Source organism: Eucyclogobius newberryi, unplaced genomic scaffold (assembly GCF_026437365.1).
Source record: "Eucyclogobius newberryi isolate DKJ021-1_F unplaced genomic scaffold, fEucNew1.0.hap1 SCAF_10, whole genome shotgun sequence".
NCBI lineage: Eukaryota > Metazoa > Chordata > Actinopteri > Gobiiformes > Gobiidae > Eucyclogobius > Eucyclogobius newberryi.
Window position 1 is genome coordinate 32,075,542 of NW_027315724.1, and position 23,982 is coordinate 32,099,523.

The 23,982-nt window shown below is 38.4% G+C and overlaps 1 protein-coding gene across 1 annotated transcript in view; it reads right to left on the reverse strand.

Annotated features, from left to right (window-relative positions):
* The window catches only part of igsf11 (immunoglobulin superfamily member 11), a 177,424-nt gene that overhangs the window by 101,494 nt on the left and 51,948 nt on the right, over positions 1-23,982 (reverse strand). The window contains exon 2 of the mRNA XM_072455045.1: positions 18,818-18,847. Within this exon, the coding sequence (XP_072311146.1) occupies positions 18,818-18,847 (30 nt within the window). The remainder of the gene's footprint in view (positions 1-18,817; positions 18,848-23,982) is intronic.

Sequence of the window (23,982 nt, forward strand, 5' to 3'; positions counted from 1 at the left end):
GAGCGGGCGGGCGGCAAGTGGCCAATAACGACACAAAAATCAAAGTTAGCGTTCAGGACAAGAGGAATGGGACCGGGGGGCTCTTCCACCCGACGTCCCAGCGGTGCCAGCAGTTAGCGCGAGCACGCCGATGTACTCGACTGCCCGAGAGCCGAAAGCTACAATAGGCAGTGAGCGGAAATCAATACCTGCTCGGCCCAATTCCTCCGCGCAACTCCGGTGATTACGACGGCAGCTGCGGGGAGATGTGTTTATGGATGGATCAGGTGCCTGGCTCAAGGGCGCGAGGGCCAGTGGCACAGCGGAGCCTTTTGGAGTTGTGAAAGGTCAGTCGATAGAATGTAAACGCGCTTGTGAAACGGAGAGCAATGATTGGTCCTCGGATGTGTCTAAAGGGGGTTTGGAGGACTCGGAGGGAATCAGCGGGACCGGTGGGTTTTGCAATTTAAATGAAAATTAGACACGGGAGGGAAATGTTACTCGTTCTCGGAGGCGAAGTACAACAAGACGGCTGAGGGACGTCGAAAGGTTTGTGTAGTAGGTGTTCAAAAGGTAAAAGGTACGCTGTGTAGCTTTTCTGGTTTAAGGTTCGCTTCAATTCAGTTTCCAAAATTCAAAAACTCAGAATCAGAATTTTTTTTTATTGCCATTGTCAATGAACAGAATTCACAAACATAAGAAGATGCTTTGGTGATTCGGTGCAACATAAAACAATGAACAATGATAAAACAACCTATAAAAGTCAAAAAGAGAAACAATTGAAATCTGCTATAGGATAAAAAATAGGCTATAAGGTAAAAAATAAGAATAAAAATGGGCTGTAAGGTAAAAAAATATAAGAATAACAATGGGCTATAAGGTAAAAAATAATAATAAAAATGGGCTATAAGATAAAAAAAAAATAAGAATAAAAATGGGCTATAAGGTAAAAAATAAGAAATAGAAATAGGCTTGCTATGTACACAAATTTACAGTTGCAAATAGATGTGCAGTGCAGAAAGTGAACAGTGCAGTGGGTGATTAAATCATTGCAACAGAAAATCAAAACACAGAAGGGCAAAACAAATGCCCTCATTGAGATAATATTGCTTTGTATGGAATGTTCCACAGTATGGCATTCAAGTAATCTATCTTACATACATACAAACATGAGGGCAGTAGGTCTTTAGTTATTCAGTCGATTAATCGTTGATGGTGTCGCAATCAACCAAATTTTGAATTAGTCTAATGATTATTTTATTTAGATTATCAGGATTAATATGGGACAGCAGAAGAAAGGAGAATCTTTTATTAGAAATACAGATATAGAAATACATCGAGATACTTTTTAGTAATCAATCGGCAAAGAATGTCCTATTTCTTTAGTCGGCAGCAGCTCTAATGCATTCTTACACTGAGCAGGGTCGCCTCTTCACAGATCGGACCTGTGAGTGGGCCTCACGGCGTCGCCCGTTTGTGTCCATGGAGATGGATGAGTTTAATACTGTGGAATATTCCAGTCAAAGCAATAACATCTCCAGGACGACATAATGCACCGTAAAGGTAATACTTAAGAGCATAAAAGAAATGACAAACTGCTAGTTCAGACAGCAACCGTGTCGATTTGGCGCTATGAGGTGGCAAAAATCGAGTGACGGTGACATCAAACACACAACTGGCTGTTAAAACGAGCTTAAATGTGCCATATCATGCTTTTTTCACGTTTCGTAGTTTATCCTAAGTGTATATTTGATAATAATAAGGGTTGTGCAACACCCATAACATAATAGTTAAGAAAAGGGTGAGGGGGGATGGTGACGCGTGCTTGCCCTTATGACGCGGTCTTGCACCCACCCCCCGTCAGTTTGAAGATTCGAGGAAAGGAGATAGTCTGTACTAAAGCTAAACACTGTGGGAATCAATCAAAAAAACACTCTGGGTACATATATGAAGCACAAATAGCAATGTAAGAAGGTTAAAAGCTCTGAAAAGTCGATTTTGCATGTTATGGGACCTTTAAAAAAAAGGATTTGACCTCACAACAAAACAAGACGAACGGACTACCTTAAGTTTTCAGTACGTTTTTTTTCATAAATAGAAGCAAGTTAAAAGATCCTGTTAGATTCTGTTTGTAGATCATAACTTTGCACATAATAGTTTTTCTTTTATTCTTGACATAATCTTCTGCACGTATAATTAGTAACAGTATAATTTATGGGATTTGCTGGATGTATCATTTTTATTACACTAAATGGCGTTGGCTGGATATAAAGTACATTGCAAGCCATGTTTCCCCCCCCAAAAAGCACGCATCTGTTTTTTTTTTTCAAATCGTACTCAACGTGCAAAGTTAAAATTAGCTCTTTAGTATCGAAGGCAGCCTGTACTTCTTGCGGATTAAAGCTGTGCTCAGTCCGCAGTGGTAAGTGAAAGATGTCCCCTGGTTTAACTCCGAGACAGACATCCAAAGACAGCTGCTCCTCTGCCCCTCCTCGGGCTCCTCGGGCTCCTCGGCCCAGACAAACTTAACTCGGGACACTATATGCCTCCTCAGTCTCCTTTCTCTACGCAGTTCCTCCCCATCTGCTGCATCTAATTATATCTAAATTCGGTTGATTCATGCAAAAGTCCCGTGTCTTATTCCGGAGATTGCGTGTTGATGTGCAAGAGATCCTCGTCATATCAAATGACACTCGTAGCACACGTTCTAAATTAGCCGGTCTGACTTCAGGACATGACCTCTTCAACCGAAACGTGTCTGTTGTTGTTCTCCAGAGATGTGTCAAGAGACAAGAGGAACACGTCTGAAATAAAGTGTAATTGGTTGCAGAATTTGATGTCGTTATTTACGTTGGTAAGGTGCCTATGTAACGCTGTGGGGGAGTTTATATGCTTTTTTGGGAGTTAAAGACACATTTTATTATCCCTGGGTTTGTGAGGGAAATCCAACACTGTTTAAAGTTTTACTACATCATTACATTCAAGTTTTTGCAAAAGATTAGGAGCGTTTGATTGGGAGTAATAAAGTGTAAGGCCAGATTTACATGCAAATGGCTGCATGTAATTTGTAGAACCGTATTTTTAAATTGCTTAAAGGCTAATAAAATGCAACAGAATAATAATTAATTTGGGTCACAAAGTTTATTATGGAAAGCGAAAACACAGTTAATTGACATCTTGTACTGACAGACCCATTTAGAGGTTATAAAGAGCAAGAAGTACTCTAAAGGTCAGCCTAAAAGGTTTTTTAAAAATATACAATTTAGTGCCATCTCCATAATTTCAAGTTTGAATGACTAAGAGCCACTTATTATATGATTAAGTTATTACATAAAGTAGAAGTTGGCCACACTATCCATAAAGCAATTGTTGAATACAGCGATACAACTTTATATTCACATTTTTAATTTATTTTCTTGTTAACAAATCTGTATATTAATTCTTGTTTGTGTTTTTGCTACTTTTTACTTTATTTCTTGTTTTGGAAAAGCGTACAAAAAGCCCTACGTTCATTATTATTTGAATTATTTAGTGTTGATTTAAAGTTTCATGCATTCACTCTTAGTTATTAAGAACTACGACACCATAACATGTGAGCTACTGTGTCCGAGTAAGGCAAGGCAAGGCAAGTTTATTTGTAGAGCACATTTCATACACAAGACAATTCAAAGTGCTTCACACAGCAGGAAAAATGCATTCAAATCACAAAGAAATTACAGAAATACAATAAAATTAACTAAATTAAAAATTATCAATCCAACTGATTTTCTAAACTAATAAAATCACAAACAAAAGAGAAGAGTGCAAAGAAAAAATCCTTTCAGTCATATGCGCAGCTAAACAAAACTGTTTTTAGCTTAGATTTGAACATTGTCAGAGTAGAAGCCTGTCTCACATCTTCAGGAAGACTGTTCCAGATTTTAGCTGCATAAAACTGAAACGCAGATTCCCCATGTTTTGTCCTGACTCTGGGCACCAGCAGGAGGCCGGTCCCTGAGGTCCTCAGAGTCCGAGATGGTTCATATGGCACTAACATATCCAAGATGTACTTTGGTGCTAGGCCATGGAGAGACTTGTACACAAGCAGAGCTGCTTTAAAGTCTATTCTCTGAGCCACAGGGGGCAGTGCAGAGACCTGAGAACAGGACTAATGTGCTCATACTTCCTGGTTCTGGTCAGGACTAATGTGCTCATACTTCCTGGTTCTGGTCAGGACCCGAGCAGCAGCGTTCTGGATGTACTGCAGCTGTTTTACAGCTCGTTTGGAGAGACCAGTGAGCAGGCCGTTACAGTAGTCTAATCTACTGGAGACAAACGCGTGGATAAGTCTCTCTAAATCTGGTTTTGACAGTATATTTTTGATTTTGGCAATGTTTTTTAGATGGTAAAAAGCTGCTGATGTTATTGATTTGACGTGGCTATTAAAGTTCAAGTCTGAGTCCATTATTACCCCCAGATTTCTAATTTGGTCTGTAGGTTTTAGAGCGAGACTCTGGAGGTGACCGCTAACACTTTCTCTTTGTTTCTGTGGGCCAAAAACAATTATTTCAGTCTTGTCTGAGTTCAGCTGGAGAAAGTTGTTTTGCATCCACAAACTGATCTGTTGGATGCAGTGACAGAGTGAATCTACTGGTCCATAGTCACCTGCCGATAGTGAAACATAGATCTGAGTGTCGTCTGCATAATTGTGATAGGACACATTTTCACTGCGTATCAACTGACCCAACGGCAGCATGTAGAGGTTGAACAGAAGGGGACCCAGGACTGACCCTTGGGGCACTCCACAGGTCAGGGTCATGTGGTCTGAGACACAGCTACCAATTTCAACAAAGTACTTCCTGTCTTCCAGATAGGACCTTAACCAGTTTAGGGCAGTGCCAGTGATGCCCACCCAGTCATCTAGTCTCTGTAAGAGGATCCCATGATCGACAGTGTCAAAAGCAGCACTCAGATCCAACAGAATTAAGACTGAGGCTTTGCCCGTGTCAGTGTTCAGGCGGATGTCATTTGTCACCTTGACAAGAGCAGTCTCAGTGCTGTGATGAGGTCTAAAACCTGACTGAAAAACATCAAATGAGTTGTTTATTAAGAGGAAATCTGTGAGCTGTTGGTAAACAACCTTTTCAAGGACTTTGCCCCAAAATGGCAGATTAGAGATGGGCCGATAATGACTCAGTACTGCGGCATCAAGACTGCTCTTCTTTAGGAGAGGCTTTATGACCGCAGTTTTCAAAGACATTGGGAATGTTCCAGATTGAAGCGACATGTTAACTATGTGAGTGAATGATGCTAACAAACTGTTCAGCACAGACTTTAGAAATTTGGTGGGTAACACATCAAGGCAGCATGTAGATGAACTCAGACTGGTGATGATCTCATGGACAGTTTTGTCAGTTACTGGTGCAAAGTGAGTTAGCTCTAAGTGTCTTGGTGGTTTTAGGGTAATTTTTTGCATTGTGGGATTTATAGCATTTTTAATGCCCTGAACTTTGTCATTAAAGAATAATGCAAACTCATTACACTTGGATGTGGAAATGAGTTCTAATGGCAGCTGAGCTGGAGGGTTTGTTAATCTGTTTACTGTGGCAAACAGGACACGCGAGTTGTTACTGCAGCTTCCAATTATTTCAGAAAAACATCTTTCCCTAGTTCTACATAAGATTAGGTTGTACATGTTCAGCTTTTCTTTGTAAATCTCTTTTTGAACCTGGAGCTTTGACTTGCGCCATTTCCGTTCGGAGTACAGTTTCTTTTGGATGAGTTAATTTCAGTTAATACCACAGCTGTATTCCACTCATGCACAACTAATACTACTCTCTTAAAATGACTTTGCACATCTGATATATATATATTACATGCACCAATTTGGACGGCAGTAGCGACGCGTCACATAACTCCGGCCCAACGACCAACCTCGCCCCGGCTCAACGCATCTAACCTTGAGATTCGCGCTCGATGTCATTTCACCGTGGCCTAAAAAAAAAAAAAAATGGCTGATGTCCGTACGCCTCATCCCTGCCCACCTCTGCACCCCTCTCACAGTTTAGACGGAGCAGCTTCGCCCCAGTCCAAGGCCCTGTGATTTATGGCGCCGTTGTTAGCCCTAATGAGCGCTTGGACTCTGGAGCTGCCCTTTCCTTCCGGGTCTCTACAGCTGGCATCTGCTTACCTCACACATGCGCGGGGAAAGTGGACCTGCTCGTAGCCGGCGGCCGTGGATAAATGTTTTATTCTTGGCACCAAAAAGCAACTGTGCAATTTAGTCGCCGTGCAATAAAGGGTGAAAGCACTAAAAGCTGAGAAAGTAGAAGGTAGAAAGTTGGCCCGCACAAAAGAGATCTTAAAAACTGTGGGATATATCGTTGCAGAGCCGGTCAGAGTCTGTGCCAGGAATCAGGAATAATGTTATGGGCACTAGGGACGTACATTTGGAAGCATATTTTGTTTAAAAGCAAGACGATTTGGCAAGTTTAGAAAGAATATGTCCATAATTGCAGCTATTCAGTGGCATTGTCATTGCTACAGGAGAAAAATAAGTACCGGTACTCAAGTAAAAGTATCACATTGCGTTGATTTTTGTTACCTATGTGGTAATCTTAATAGAAAAGTCCAGATTTTTTTAGTCAATCAATTCCTCAATGTTTTTATACTCTTTATGTGTATATTTTTGGTTGCTAAATGCGAATGTTTGAACACAAAATCTTTAAAAATAACCCCTCAAAGTACCTTTACTTTTCAGTCTATTTTTAAAAAGTAGTAGAAAGTGCAGATGCCCGCTCTCAGAAGTAAAAGTAAAAGAATCCACTGTAAAAAGTAAAGTACAGATAAACAAGTAAAAATATGACAGTACTTTTACTTTTGTACTTTGCTACTTTTCACCACTGATATCAATCAAAAGAGGTTTAAGGAAATAGTAATAGTAAAATGCTGGTTAACTATTACTATAACTAATACTATTTGTACTTTAAAAGGTTGCACATTTTCTGGCACAGGTTCATAGTAAAAGTACATGTTTTTCAACTTTTTATTAGCTATAAAAATGCCCGTAAATGAAGGAATGCAGACATGTTTAATGCCATACAGTACAACAACAACAACAACAACAACAACATACAGTATTCACATATGTCATAGATCATTATAATGCTCACATTTATGGTCATATTTTGTTCTGATTTACATGTTTCAGGATTAGCATGTTGAGTCAATCGTCAATAAATCTAAATCCATGGAGACGAGCAGGTGGCAGTCAGAAAAGTTACACAGTGCACTCGAGTACTTTCACATTTTCACACACACGGGCACATTCTGCATATATCTCTAAGGAGTATTAGTGCAAGGACAGGTTGATTTGAAACGGACATACGATCAGCGCTAATCCCCACAATAGCCACGAGGAATCCAAAGTTAACACCGAGAGCTGTTTGTTTCAACCCTAATGGGATTAAAATAGCGTCCTTCTGTACGATCCTCGCCATTGAGCAAAGCACTGCGAGAAGATTCCTCGACTCGTCCGCTCGGTGTCGGCGTCCGTGGAAGGTGCTAGTGTGTCCAGTTTCATGCCACAAATACTACAGAGGCCTGAGTGTGTCGTAAACAGGAGCTTTGAACAGGTTTGGTGTGTATGTGTGTGTGTCTGCGTGGAGAAGAGGGGTCGGAGGTCACAGCGGGGCCGGAGCCGGAGAGCGAAAGAGAGAAAGTGAGAGAAAGACGAGTGCTCCGTGCCATTTCACACAGATGGAGGAGCTGTCCATCAAGTGAATGGTTGTTCCTTACATCATTTACATGTAAACGGAATTTAGATCATATTGTGCATGTTGTTTTGGAGGATATGTTACATTTAAATATTGAGTAAATCGTGTACAGTTAAAACATATATATATATATATATATATATATATATATATATATATATATATATATATATATTATATATTATGTATTATTATTTTTTTTTAAACATTGTTGATATTTCTGCACTTTTGTGATTACATTTACAGACATTTCAAATTTGTCACCTATAGTCCGGAAAATACAGTAATCGTTTGACTAGTTGACTATAAAATAACCCTCAAAATCAACCTCAATCGTACAAAATATGCTAATCTAGGTCCCAACTAACGTTCTAACTCAAGATCTTGCAAAACCATGTACTTTTTCTTACAATTTCCATGTAAAAAATGTAATTGCAAATAAATTCAATTGCCAATTAATGGACATTTGGTTAACTAATAAAACTATGTACCAAACCTGACTTGAACCCAAATCATGTTTAACATTGGACAACGTCCCAACTTGATCACTTCACACTTGTCGAGGACAAGGCGCCACGTTTCACCAAGTCTGATATTTACGGCCGTGAGCTGGAGTCATCGACGCAGGTTTTACCCTCTCGTCTTCAAGTGCGGAAGGGTATTCATTCTCAAAGACATCACACCTCTCCGGGCTCCTAAACCCGTGAGCTGTTTGTGATTATCAAGCCGCGTGTTACATGTCGCCTGTCATCAAATACAGCGAGGGGTTCACACGGGGCTCTGAGGGGCCTTTATTTGCTCTGCGGCGCAAGGGCAGGACACAAATGCATTGTTGTCATTGTACACATCCCCGCGCTTGTCAAATGTTTCAATCTTATCATCACTTATCATTATTACTTTGCCAAATCAGGACAGAGTAGTAGTGATGCAGTTGTAATGTAGTGATGCAGGCCTACAGGATACTTAATGTAGAACTTGTGTAATTTTAAATGTTGAATGTGAAGTGCGATGTTTTAAGGAACAGAGTGGGAGACTGTAGAGGTTTGAATGTAGTTGAATTGTGTTTTCTAACCTGTCTGGGGACTGCAGATGGGAAAGTTAAATCTAAATGTGTTTACTCATGGTCACTGTAAAAAAAATAACACATCAGGAGCAAATATGGTATGGTAAAAAAACCAACAGCAAAGAGGGAACAGCTTGAAACTACATTTATTTTAAAATATACACTTATTTTGGAGAAGGTAATTTCACGAGAATGTAATTTTCAATGCAAATAATAGGTTTTGAGGTTAAAAATAGATCAACACAATTCAAAAAAGTAAACAGAAAAGTAAAAGTCTATTAATACATGTTTAAATCAGAATCTATTGTCTAGAATTTAGATTTAATTTGTCTAGAACAACTTTTTTAAATGGAAAAATTACGCAGTGAAGGCAACTGAAGGCATAATTAAGTAGACCACAACATATTTTCAGTTATTAGACCACATCAGATCTAAATGTTTAGGTCTTTAGAACAGAAAAAACAGAACTCCCAGTGTTGAAATTTCAGGTAGTTTGCTTATCTACTACAAAGGATGGAAAAAGTACTATTTTCCAGTCTCACAATTGTATTTGAGTTTCACAAAGTCAGTAAAATAGTAAATGTCTTTAAACCAGGCTCTGATATCCTGAGGTCAAGTCTAACAGCGCCATTTGATTAGCCTTTTTTTTTTTTTTTTAACAAATGTTTTAGGGAAATCTGAATTTGGCTTTTTGTCGGTTTGAAAAAGAGGACGACGACAACTCGAGCGCTTTATGGCATTGTTGTAGCTCAGTTGTTAAACCCAGAGACACCATTTTGATAGAGCCCAGCTTTGAATGGTATATTTTTATCATTGTAGGACCAGTATATTTCTGTCCCTGTCAAACCTGAAGCAATATCCATCTACCTTTGCTTTATTATATGAAATCTATTGTTAACATCACTCGTGTAATACCTGTCGGGAGCGCACATCCAACGCACAATCCAGTCTGCTTAACTTTGAATAGAATTCGAGGCAAAAACTTCAACCTGACAATTGTGGCTATACCATAATTCCCCATCGCGCTCCTCTCACCTCCACCGCTCTCCATTGTGGCGCCATCACGTGTCGTCGACTCCTATTACAGAGGGGGTAATAGACTCGCCAACTGTAAGTCCTCTTTGTTATGCCTCCGCAGCGGACGACGACATCTCTAAGCTGATTAGCTGGAGCGGAACGCTTTTCAGAATTTCAATTAGAACGGTGGAGAATGGCGGAGCAGATTGCGCGCCCCATCATCATTAATAGCTTTCGCGGAGCGCTGTTCGAATGCCGTTATCCAAGAAGTACGTTGGACCGGGCAGAGAGAACGAAATAAGAGTGATATTACGGCGAAAACTAGTAAGAGCGGTATCGACACAAACCCACTGAATCGTGCACGCTTTAAAGTCCTAATATTCACACGAGCATGGAAGAGGATGGGCAGAGAGGCCGTCACTGTGCATTCAGATGAGACGGAAATTGAGATAGTTTGGTATTTACAACAAAACGCATACAATACCATTTACTAGTCAGTTCTGTTTAGCGAATGGTTCACTTTTCACGTGTTGAAATCTGAATTTGCAATAGTTTCATGTGACAAAGAAACATTTGTTTTGTCCCAGTGCATACATATTATAATGTAGCTCTTAGGGTGAAAATGAGACCGCTGTGTGTTGTCTACATTTACCGTATTTTCCTGACTATAAGTCGCACCAATCAAAAATGCATAATAGAAAGAAAGAAAAGAAGAAAAAAAAAACATATGTAAGTCGCACTGTAGTATAAGTCGCATTTTTGGGGGAAATGTATTTGATAAAATCCAAGACCAAGAACAGACATTTCATCTTGAAATGCAGTTTAAAATCATAACAGATTAAAGAACATGGTGAATAGGTGTTCGTATGCTAACGCTAACACTTTCAGCTACATGAGGCACAGACAGAACTGTGATAAGTGTCTGGTATGTGAACGTAACATATGAACAGTTATTCAGATAACTATAGCATAAAGAACATGCTAACAAGTTTACCAAAGCATCAGTTTTACCCCAAATCACTAAATCCATTGAATTCTTCTTCCTCTGTGTCACTTCTAAACAACTCCACAAACTCCAGAGGAAGAGGAAGTGCAGATTCTTCTTCTGCGTCGCGTAGAGCCTAGAGCGCCCTCTTGTGGTTGTCAGTGTGAAAATAACAAATAATATCACATATAAGTCGCATCCCGGCCAAAACTATGAAAACAGTGCGGAAAATAGGGTAATTATAAAGCTCACTTTAAGTATAACACTGGAGCGCTGTTTGAAAAAACTCTGCTCTGGTGCCTACAGAACATCTATACCTTTATTTATTTGAACTAATGTTTAAAGGGTTGGTCTCATGTCATAATGTTTTAGAACTACTTTGTGTAATTTTCAACATATTAAACTGCTTTGTGATTGGTACAAAAACATTTCTACGTATATCGAGTATTATCCCACTACATAAAGTCGAAATGAGAAAAGTTCTGCCGTACGCACTTTAAACCACGTTTTAAATCCCTTCACACACGCAGTTTATGTATGATGTCTCTGAGCGTCTGAAACCATTGAATCCATCCAAAATGAAACAATATACAGTATATTCCACACTTTGAGAAAGCAGGAGACGACAGTGATGTATGGTCGGCGCTGGAGTCAGATCACATGACCTGATGTGCAAGGAGAGGTGTGATTGTGTGGGTTAGATTTAACATATACATCTGGAGTGCTAACGCTTGTGACGCCATTAGCATCCAAAGCCAAAAATGTCATCATATCAGTGCATAAGCAGTACTGTGTGTGCTGGTGGAGTTGAAGTAAATACTCGAGCGAGATCAAATACTCATCAAGCTTCATTAACATTCAGTCATTACAACATTACAAATCTCTCAACTTATTTTATATGAAAACTGCAGCTGAGGGGACACACCGTGATGTTATTTGGCCCCAATTTTCTAAAAATAAACAGAAGCCTTGATTTAAAGTTCATAAGGTTCACTGCAGTATAAAGCTTCTAGGATATACTATTACAGAGGCCAAAGTCATTATGCATTTCTGTGTATCCACTTAACAGCATGAATTACCAGTAATTAGAACAACTCACTCAGTTTTATATTATAAAAAGTATTGGCACAAAGATGACATTCTGTATTGAGTTCAGCTTGTGCCATTTGATACACCACAGTGTCCTTGGGCAAGACATTCCAATCCAACTGTATTTGTATAGCACATTTTACACACACACAGTCTCCAAAGAGTACTACAAAGAGTCCAAAAACACATTTCATTCAGTGTGCAAGTCTGCTTCAGGTTGTTGTTGTAGTTGTTGTTGTAGTAGTTGTTGTTGTTGTTGTTGTTGTCATTTGAGAAAAGCAAAATTAAATCATGATCATTGCATTTTGAATAGTACACAATGTCAGTATTTATGATTTGGGAGCTGGTGTTACGAGTGCGGGTGGAGATGTATTGCAGAATTGATGACGTCGCAATTGTTATTTTGGAGATATGTGAAAGTACAATATTAAGTATATGGCCTATAAATAACTACTATTGAAAATTATATCAAAAAGAGAGCAAAACATCATCCAAACAAGTGACATAAGGTGATTGAGCCAGAGTTTATCCTTAGCACATTTTGGCACTTTATTGAAGTTTGTGAAAAAAGCTAACTATAAATATTAAATGCAAACAAATACCTAGATATTTTTTGTCATTATCTTATAAAATGAGGCACAGAAATATAACTTAAAGGCAAATGTTAAATGTTCAAATTTCCAAACATATCAGTATTGAGGTTAAATATTTATCAATGTTTTAAGTAGCAATGTTTAGGCTTAATCTAAATATAATATTAGCGTTCCTACTGGTCGACAATATGATTTCAGGATTATTGTTATATCTATGCTCACATAAAAGCAAGATACTGTTTTGCAAAATCCCTCAAAATGTGTATGAAAATCAATAAAGTCATACGAATCCTCCACTGTTGCAACACAGATTAGGTACAAAAGTATAATAATACAAAAACTGATAAATTTATTTTAAAAAAAACTCTTATACTCTTACAAAATAACAATCTTATTTATACCTGTTATATGGACAGAAAATATTGCACCAGGATGATTTAAATTATGTCACAGTACTGCACATGATTATGACAGTATTGCACATGGACAGTATTGCACATGATTATGACAGCATTGCACATGATTATGACAGTATTGCACATGATTATGACAGTATTGCACATGATTATGACAGTATTGCACATGATTATGACAATATTGCACATGATTATGACAGTATTGCACATGATTATGACAGTATTGCACATGATTATGACAATATTGCACATGATTATGTCAGCATTGCACATGATTATGACAGTGTTGCACATGATTATGACAGCATTGCACATGATTATGACAGTATTGCACATGATTATGACAGTATTGCACATGATTATGACAGTATTGCACATGATTATGACGATATTACACATGATTATGACAGTAGTGCACTTGATTATGACAGTATTGCACATGATTATGACAGTATTGCACATGATTATGACAGCATTGCACATGATTATGACAGCATTGCACATGATTATGACAGTATTGCACCTGATTATGACAGCATTGCACATGATTATGACAGTATTGCACATGATTATGACAGTATTGCACATGATTATGACAGCATTGCACATGATTATGACAGTATTGCACATGATTATGTCAGTAGTGCACATGATTATGACAGTATTGCACATGATTATGTCAGCATTGCACATGATTATGACAGTATTGCACATGATTATGACAGTATTGCACATGATTATGACAGTATTGCACATGATTATGACAGTATTGCACATGATTATGAAGCTGAATGACACATGGTCGGGGTTAACAGTGTTTGTTGTAGAATCTGACTGCAGCAGGAAGGAAATACCTGCAAAACCGATCTATAAATATGCAACTTTATTCAAAGCAGTAATTTGTTGTATTTTCCAGCTGCTATTTTCATCCCAGTATAAGTGAAAAGATAAGCCAAGTCAATGCCGTTACTACGCTGCCATTACTTCCCAACGGAGAAGACTTTGAAGACTCGGCTGTCTTACCTGGCTCTAAAATAAAGTCGTTACTGTCAGGGTCGTGCCTCACTATCGCAGGCAGAATAAACCTTGTACAGTGCCCTTCACATTATGCCACCGCTGTGTATCTCTCCACGGAGACGCATGCGGCGGTGTGCGAAGTGAAGCGCTGTTGTCATGTTTTCACTTGCGCTGGTTTTGACAAAGAGTGCAGCCTCTATTATCGCAGACACAGAGGAGGGTTTGGAAGCTAGTACTGAATAACTGTGGCAGAACGGCATAAAAAAGTCAAGTAGCATCTCCCCTGACGCACTTAGCGGAAGATGAGAGCCGAGTTTTTGACAATTCAACAAGCCCTTTTACAGGTGCGAACGCATTCAGGAGGGAATAATTTTAACAACCGGCGAGAACGTTTTTGTCATGTTTCATCTCGGCTTAAAAAATATCCTGTGATTTTCGTTTTGCGATGTTGTATTAGAAGTGTACAAGTGTGAAGATTGGAGAGTGGAGTGGAGTTTTGTGTGATGCAGTTTTCTGTTTAGTGATGATAAATATCAGCGGATAATAAGGAAGGATCGGGTTGATTGAAAGCAATATAGACGGTCCATCCGATTCAGAGTAATAAGAGCACTAGAATTCAAAACTAAAGATCATGTGTTTTGAATTGTCCTCAAAATGTTGCCTGTAAACCCAAAGGAAACTCAGTGTATTAATAAAGTATGATATTATTGAGTACTTCATTTATCAGCACTAACCTTTGAGTTTGTGGGTCGAATGCTCAAAACTCTGAGCTACTTTTAATAATATCAACGTCTATAATAATACATTTTAGGGTTGTCAAAAGGATCGATACAGATACTAATCAATACAAAAAACTATATACTAATTTGACAAAAATAAACCAAAATACTGAGAAAAAAAAAAAAAAAAACAGAAAAAATTATAAAGGTCTGGATTTATATTAGGACTAGTATGAGGCTGTATGGCATATTAAATAAATTACTATCATTGTGTCAAAAAAAATGTATGAACACTGTGGTATTGAGTATGAGTGCCTTTTCTTTAGTATCAAAATGGTAACTTTAATACATTTGTAAATTGCCTGTTGAGCTTGTTCTCTTAATCCAGGCGTGCAATTATCAGTATTATTACCTGTGCTATTTGGATAAAGGTCATTATCCAGCAACTATGGGTCTTAAGAGGGGTTGATGTGAGACACTATAGCTCAGGGGTGGGCAATCTACGGGCCCGCGGGCCACATACGGCCCGTTTGTCTTTATAATCCGGCTGCCAAACATCCCAAGTAATATTATATTTTATTTTTTTTACCCTTATGCATCTGTCTGCACTTGCATCCTTAATAAAGATGACGTGAAATTAATTAAATAATAAATTCAATATCCTATATTTGACAGAAAAGTGATATTTTATTTGATATTTCATTTTTTTAAATTTATTTTTTCACACCAATGATCGCGGACCGGCCCTTCGCTACTTGCCTGGATTTTAATATGGCCCTCGGAGGAAAATTGCCCACCCCTGCTATAGCTACTCACTGATCATTCTTCAAACACAATGTACTTGGTAATGAAAAGGAATATTTTTTGAGCCGAGCCATAACAGCGACGTGCAAACTTAACATTAACAAAAAGCAGTGATTCCGCCTGAGAATCAATCATACAATACACAATAAATACAATACATGAAGCTTACTTGGACCACTAGAACTAATGCAGGTCTTTAAGTGACTTTTAATCACAGTTGACATAGTATTTTCAACAAAAATGGCAACTCTCAGTAAATGGCTTGGATGGTTTATCGATTCCAGGCTCCAGCTTTTATTCCTCTCTCCAAATGACTGTAAATTGTAGCTCTGCGCATTGTTGAAGACCTTTCCCAGAGTCAACTACGTAGAAATTGCCACGCAAAAGTGCGCACCGGACACACGCTTGAAAAACAAGAAGAAAAACATTGCACAGGTGTTGGACGCCGAGGGAATACAGGAGTGGAGTTTCATAACCAAAGATCGTGGCATCAATCCAGGAGATCACTGGGAGGGCAGGGAACACAAACAGACACAACAAAAAAGCCGGGAAATGCAACAGCGAAGGAGAGAAAAAGAGAGAGAGAGAGAGGGAAGAAGGAAAGAGAGGGAGAGAGGGAATGAGAGCGTAGTACAGGAGACGGCAGATGGTGAGGATTATTCTGACTAAAGTCCTCGGGATCTGTGCAGGGAAGGCCGCAGACACAAACCACGGCGGTCTCCCTATCTGCCAGAAATAGACCCAAAAAAAAAAGATCCAACATCAATGACAAAACTAAGCTTCGAGTTTGTGTTGAAGGTTGTGCAATAGAAAGTTATGTCGTTAAAAAGACACCACAACCAATGTTTTGAAATGGCTTGGGAGAAATTACCTCAATTTGAGCAAAGATTGTGTTGAATTTACGTATAAAGTTGATCATTTTCTCACTCAAAAGTCCTCAACATCTACTCATATAAAGAGGATCATATTAATTCATAAACTTGATTTAACTTAACGTAGTTTGAGCTAAAGCTAAGAGATTGATCTGCCAAATTGTTTCATTTCATTTGGTATGAACACTGGACACAGCATTGCGGACTAAAAACTAATTTGGGGACTTTTTTCCGTCACATAAATAAATAGAAAAGGCTTCAAAAAGAAAAGAAAAACAGGAAAATACGTACTTTAGACAATAATTATTACATGCTTTGGAATTGTCTGACCATTCAGAAATATTGTTTTGAGATGTATAGTGTACTGCAGACCGTGACTTCAGAACTATGTATTTGGGCCTTGAAACTTCTGCCATGGACAAAATAAATGGATACCATTGGCGCATCCTTCTGGCAGCGGGGGAAAAGGCCATAACAAAGAAATGGATAACACAAACGGAACCAACAATCAAGGACTGGACCGAAAGCATTACTTTAAATTGAAAAGGGACTTATTTGTCAGACTTTGGACCAAATGGGACGTCGGACAATAATGCAGTAAATCTATTGGATGTCTTATGTTGCTTGTGCTTTATCTGTTCTCTATATGTCTATGTCCTGTGTTTAAAATTGAAACTAACAAATAAAATAAGGTGGAAAAGTGATACATTCAATCTGCAATGTCTATATTTTCCCCTTCTTTCTTGATTCCCTTTTATAACGGGTTGCGAACGATTATGAAAGAAAAGCATATGAAATTGCTAAGAAACTGTCTGAAAAAGGGCAGTTTATGAGACTAAATACAGCCATTTACGCACATAGAATCCTTCCGAATAGCTTCCGAATATAGAAGTGAGGCAATGCCATTTCTCTGTCCTTATTTCTCTGCCCATTGGTCACACAAAGTCACAAAACACACACTTTTTGCTGCATTCAAGTCAAAACATTTGCTGATTTAAACGAAGCATAAGAGAAGCATGGAAAGGAAAAGCGAGCACAAAGAACAAATACCTTTTTGCCCTGTGACTTAACCATTTTATCAATATAACAATAGCAAGAACACAGGGGTGGTTTTTATCATGCTGACAGGGACGAGAACAAATGTGTTTCTTTAATTATGCAAGAGTTCAAGAGCAGATTTTTCCACAGTAGTTTGCATTAAGTAAGATCCTAAGGAAGTAAGAAGCATGTAGGATTATATTTAGGACAGGCTTTACTGAGGAGCAGGTGCATTTGCGCTGATAATGTTGTTTCTTACGTGCATGCTGGACACCGTCACCTCAAGAAACCTTTACGCTGCAGAGCAATAGAAAACGGCTTCCTTTACTTCAGCCAAACCAGCCATAATATTATAACCACTGTGAGGTAAAAGGATTAACACAGATTGTGGGATAACCATGTGGTAAATATGCATTACTTAGTGAATAAAATATGGGAAGTTTAAAGTTTACAGAAAGTACTGCTGCCCATGTCAAAGTAGGAAGTAAAATTACAATTTAAAATACTCAAAATACTCAAAGGTTTAGTAAAATGTGTAGGCTAACATGGACAATTTGTGTGACTAGAATAATAACAGCTGCAATAAATGTTTAAAAAACAACTTTCTATTAACTATTCATAAAAATCACTGATAAATTGTTTAGCTGAACTTAAAGTGCAGATGCTCTCTTACACTTTACTAAAACATTTTAAACATATTTATATTTAGTGTTCACTAGAAGTGAGTTATTTCACTTCCTGGACATGGGCAGAAGATGTGACACAAGTTAATAAATACATCATAAATAAAGGTTTTGTAGCACAATACTTTTGGTTTTAACAAATTAACAAGCACCTTTATTTTGTTAAATGTTTAAACTATCAGAAAAATGTGCTCCCTGTATGATCCTGTGTGTGTTGATGGTATGTTCACAGTTCACATTTCACCACATCAAAATTGGGACTAAACCAAAACTAAACCCGAAAGGAACCTGGATTAGGACTAAACAAGGACTAGAACAGGACCAAACCAAGTCAGTAGGACCAAAATCACAACTAAAATGGGCTCAAATTAGGACCAAATAACAACAAGTATGGCCACAGATTTCTTTTTGGATTTTTTTTTTTATGTAGTGCAACTTTCTGTAATTTTGAACTTTTTTCCAGCCTATTATTTAATAGGCTGGAAAAATACAATAAATATTACATGATCCCGATTACACTATCCCACCAGTCAAAGTAATGAGAAAAACGTGTAAAATTGTCATATACCATGCAATTAAAGCAGTTTGTTGCTCAACACTACAGTCATAATATAAAGTCTCATCCGTCAACTTGAATCCAAACACAAACAATTACAAATTCGACCTCCTTCTCAACCCACACCACATCACACAACAGCCATAATCCCAGCACATCACCGACTCCTTCGACCGCATCCTCCAAACTCGACCAGGACAAAAAGCCACGGTGGGAGTGAACATGTTTTTACCTTTCCCGGAGTGTGGATCCAACCTCAAACCTGCAAGAGAATAAGAACACAGACGTGATTACTGCAACGTTCTGCGAGCCCAATCAGGCACAAAACACTGAGTCAAACGAAGCAACGATTTGGGCAAAAATCAACACCACGCATCGTCTCGTCCCATGTGCTCACCCCCCCCCCCACGGGCAGAGGAACGCGGCCTGTAATTGCCTATCGAGCCGCGTCGCTCAAGATCCCGTGCGTTATGTCCCCGCCAGCACCCCTAATTGTCGGCACATTCTCATTGCGTGGCGTTTGAATGGGAAACATATCGACTGCTGCTATATTTGTGAGAAAGAGTGGGTGTCTTGTGCGATATTGACAAATTATCTGAGCTGACAGGGGACAGTTAATTAAATGGCTTCACAGGCGCTGCGGCGTGGACTAATTATTGTGCACGCGGGCAGATCCGACCAGTCGACTTGTCTGTGTGGACACATGACAGACGTTCACACGCAGAAGAAAAAGGTTTGTTTGGGCCGCTGACTGTCTGCGACCTGACAAAAAAATAACACTTTGAAACTCATACACTTTTTTATTTTTTTTGTATTAACTATATATATTTTCATTTTGTATTTTATTATTATTATTTATTTATTTTTTGTCTTTTTTGTATAATTTGTATATTGCTATCGTCATTGTTTGTCTCACTAAAAAGCAAAAATATACATGTAAAAAAAAGAAACTCACACACATTGAATAAGATGTAAAAAGGTCACTAAATTCTTATGTTTACGTCCCTGTGTTTACTGTAAAAATAACTCCAGGAACAGTTTATTGCATGTCAGCTGTCACATGCGCTGACACAAGATGATTCATTATCTACAGAAGCCAAGAGCATTGATATCACACTTATTATTACGCTGTGTTGTTGTTTATGTTGATCTGGACCCCCATTTGATGCTTTAGCTATTCTTCCTGAGGTCATTTTATTTCATTACAGTTCTCGTTTGCGAATAACTATAATCCAAAATCATATTCAAGTATAAACAACTGAAGTTAAATCGCAAAGACGAGCTCGTTTTCATGCCAAGATTGTGGAATAAAAGAGCTTGCTTTAGATTTTCAATATAGATCGTAATTCATTTCAATTAATTAATATTATCAACCAAATCTAACTCGTGTAATAGTAAAGAGCTGAGCGATATGGCGATAAAATCTAATTGCGATTGCTTCCTTTCCTTCCCTTATGTCGATATGCTTTTTCGATGATATTGCCGTTTTGTGATTCAGTAATTCTCTGTTTAATGCAGCTTTAGGCTCAAAAACGAGACACTTTTTCCGACACTTGGTCTGTGTCCGTCATGCTGTGAATGACAGGTGGATTTAACCAGTCAAGTGTGAAGTCTCAAGAGAAGAGACCAATAATAGTAATAGTAATAATAGACCAATTCGCTCCAATAAAAACACAAGTCTGAATGAAATCGACAAGGGTTAGGATCTGGCTTTTAGGAAAAACTTCTCTTTTTTTTAGTATTTAGACCAACACATTCTTCTTTTCTCACAGAACATGAAAAAAGGACTTCATAAATCAATAAACAGAGAGAAGTATAAGGATATAGAATCAACCGCAGTGAAAATGCGCCATTGTTTTGCCACTAATGACAAGTTTGCCCTCGTCGTTAGGCAGGACACAGTCTGCCATCATGAGGTCACTGATCCATCATGTCCTCTGACATCCTGTATTGACGACGCAGTACACTGACCCACAGCGCGGACTCCTGCCGATGTCACGTGTGTCTGATAAACTGTCAGATTAGCCTGTATCAAAACGTACACAAATGTAACAGCGGCAGAACTCGTTTAAATTCATTATTCCATACGTCCCGCCGCGAAAATAATAACAATTTGTTTCAGCCCGGCATGCGGAAGTGGCTTTTGAAGATAAAATGTCCAAAGGCGTCATCGATGGCCCACGTTTGCATCAACAAATTTGAAACATAATTAATAATGTATGCGATGGGATTTTCTATTAAAGTTTAATAGGCCTCCCAGTGCCAAATTATGCCCACACTGCAGCCAGAAGTAAATTTCCCCGAGCTACGCGTTTCCCCTCGATGTGCAATCAGACCGGCCCGCGAAACCACACGGCTTTCTAGTCAATCAAAGTAATAGGCAGAAATGTATATGTGGGATGACTGACAACCAAGTGAAGTGCCATTTCATTAACATCTGATAAAACATACAAGAATATTCTGCTGGGATACAAACAAGAGCTATGAACAATTACGGATGAACGTTAGGACGCTTTGTAATACTATAAAGGCTGTCACAATATTCACTATATTTACTGTGTGTTTGTTTTCTACGTGGGGAACTTTTGTTAATGTATTTGTCGAAGTCTATGACAAGATCTGAGCCGTGGAGGGTGAAATATAAATAACTCGTCGTGACTCATTATAGACATTAGCACTAAAGTGTCTCATTTCGTTATTTATTTATTCATTGTTTTATTTTTGTATATCATTATTGCAGCAAATTTGAGTAATTGTCATGAGTAGAAACATCTGAGTTTTTTTTTGTTAGGCTTTTTTCATAAATCTTATCAAATCAAACTTTCTGAATGAAAAAGTAAAAAGTACTTTTGGGACATTTTGACATTGACATTTCAGTTGTTGTTTCTTGTTTTTGTTTAGGACAGTTCATTGGTTTATCTAGTAGACAGTACTGTATATCCCATCACAGTAAAGTAAAGTAAAGTTAAAAAACAGAACAAAAAAGTGTAGGTACTTTGGTCGTGTTTTGTCTTTGTCAAATAAAAGCAAAAGCAAAAAAGTCACGACATTCGACTGCATATTGTAATTATTCATGAACTGAATCTTCAACTTCCCCTAGTGCACAAAGCGAAGGAGTGGGAATAATACCACATTCTCGTGTACCTACGGTGGCCTTGAAGGGACATGCCGCTGTATACGCGCTGCGGGAAAAGTTCAGTTTGGAAAGTGAGAGAAAATATTGAACTGAAATGTCCTTCAATAATGAAACATGTGCGAATCCTTCAGCACGACTTTCACTGAACTCTGGAACTCGGGGGAACAGGAAGTAAGAGTTTCCTTATAACGTTTCCCCTATTACAATATTGAATATTGCTTTTTTTTGCTTTTTGTTGTAAAACTCATGCTTTTTCTGTGATGTTCCAATTCAACCCGAGCTAAATTAACACATTCCAAGACTCTAAAGCCACATTTTTGGAATTCCCAATGAGTTACACCACTTCATAACCTTTTTTTTACCCCCATTCAAAACAACTTTATTGACTCTCTCTGCCATTCATCTCCCAGAATCACAAAGACAGTGACGACTACAACATGGCCACAGTAGAAAAGGCTTTATTTCTCGTCGGGGCTGAACACACAGTTACCACAGGCTGTAAAAGAGCCAGGGCTGGGGTGGCATACAAATCAGGTTCACAAGTTACAACGGACACTATAAGAACACAGGTGTATTTAACTAAGTGCTTCGTGGGCAAAGTTTATTTCCATTTAATCCATGCGCAAATCGATTTTGAATACGCCTATGGACTTTGCGACATTAATCATAAGACAACTAATGGAAATGTTATTAGAGTGATTAGAAGTGCTATATAAGGTCAGATTGTAATTATTTAATGTCATGTTTGGTCAGTCGGAGAGTGGACAAATTGGGCTTTACAATGAGCACCAAAAAGATCATAAGTGATTGAAAAAGTATTACTTCAATCATGACTATCGAGAAGTAAAATCATCCCAAAAAACGGTATGATTTTTGCTTTGATAGTTTCTATTTTATCATCCGGATTGAAACTTTTCAAACTTGAATGTCTGATAACAATTAAAGTGGTTTGCTTAATATCATTTTTCTGGTCAGAGGTCCACTGTCTCCATGGTGATGTAACTGCTTTGTCTGGAATGTTCCACGGTATGGCATTAAACGTATCTATGCTATTTATTCAGATTATTATTCAGAATAATCTTTGCCCAGATGATTAAACATGCATTCTTACTGTGAGCTGTGTTGCCTCGCCACAGATCTGATCTATAACTTGACCTATTGGTGTCACATGCTTAACTCCATGAACATAACTTTAATGCCATACTGTGGAACATTCGAGGCAAAGCAATAACAAAGTTTGGCAAGTCAACTTGACACCAATTGGTCAAATTATAATGCTATTTTTTTTGTATTAAAACAGAAAAAAAAAGTATGTTTTAAATAATTGTATTTCTAGATGAGTACCGTGATGATGATTTGTAATACTAGCCCTTCTGCAATGACAGTTCAGCATTTTGGGGCTCATTATCAAGCCCAAATTGTTCACTCATTAAATAATTATTATTGCAATTTCCTGTTAAAGCACTTCTAATCACTCTAATAACATTTTGATTAGTTGCTCATTTATGTTTCATGATTACTGTCGTCAGCTGCTCTTCTCCATGTACGTTTAAAGCCATACTGTGGAACACTCACGGCAAAGCAATCACATCTCCATGGAGACAAGCATGTGACGGACCCTCCACCTGCAAAGACACGACCACAATACTTTCTTCCCCTGCTGCCAGCTTAAGATTTCAAAAGACAATCCCTTACATTATAAAAATTACGGAGACGTTTTCTAAAAAGCGTGTGTGTTCAAAATGAAACAAAAATCAATTATTTGTGTAGAATAAAACAACATGTTCCCGTCTGAACGTCGTAGAATCTCATAAATATAATTCTCCCGTGCAGTGTGTTTTACAATAATTCAAATTCACTTTCCTCTGATGCACGCAGCCACTTTCCCGCTCTAATGAGGATCCCGTTCCCCCTGTGCGACGTGATCAGATCTAACAGAAGCGTTTGGGGCGCCGTGCGGGGAAGAGGTGTCATGTTCTTGTCAAGGTAAACCCACATTTACAAGATTCAATCCAGTCCACTACAGCGCCTCAAAGAAGGGCCCTGATACAAACTCAATCTGGGCCTATAATCTCTCATATTTCCTGCTTGAGTTGGCAGGCGCCTCGCAGCCTTCACTGTACCTGTCACTCACCGCGGCGTTTCATCAGTTGTTAAGCAGCGGCGCCTGACCATTTGCACTTAGATAGCTCTGCAGCCGCAAAGGAGCATGGGAAAATCAACACTGTCAGAAATTAAGCACTGTGTTATGTGAGGTTTTC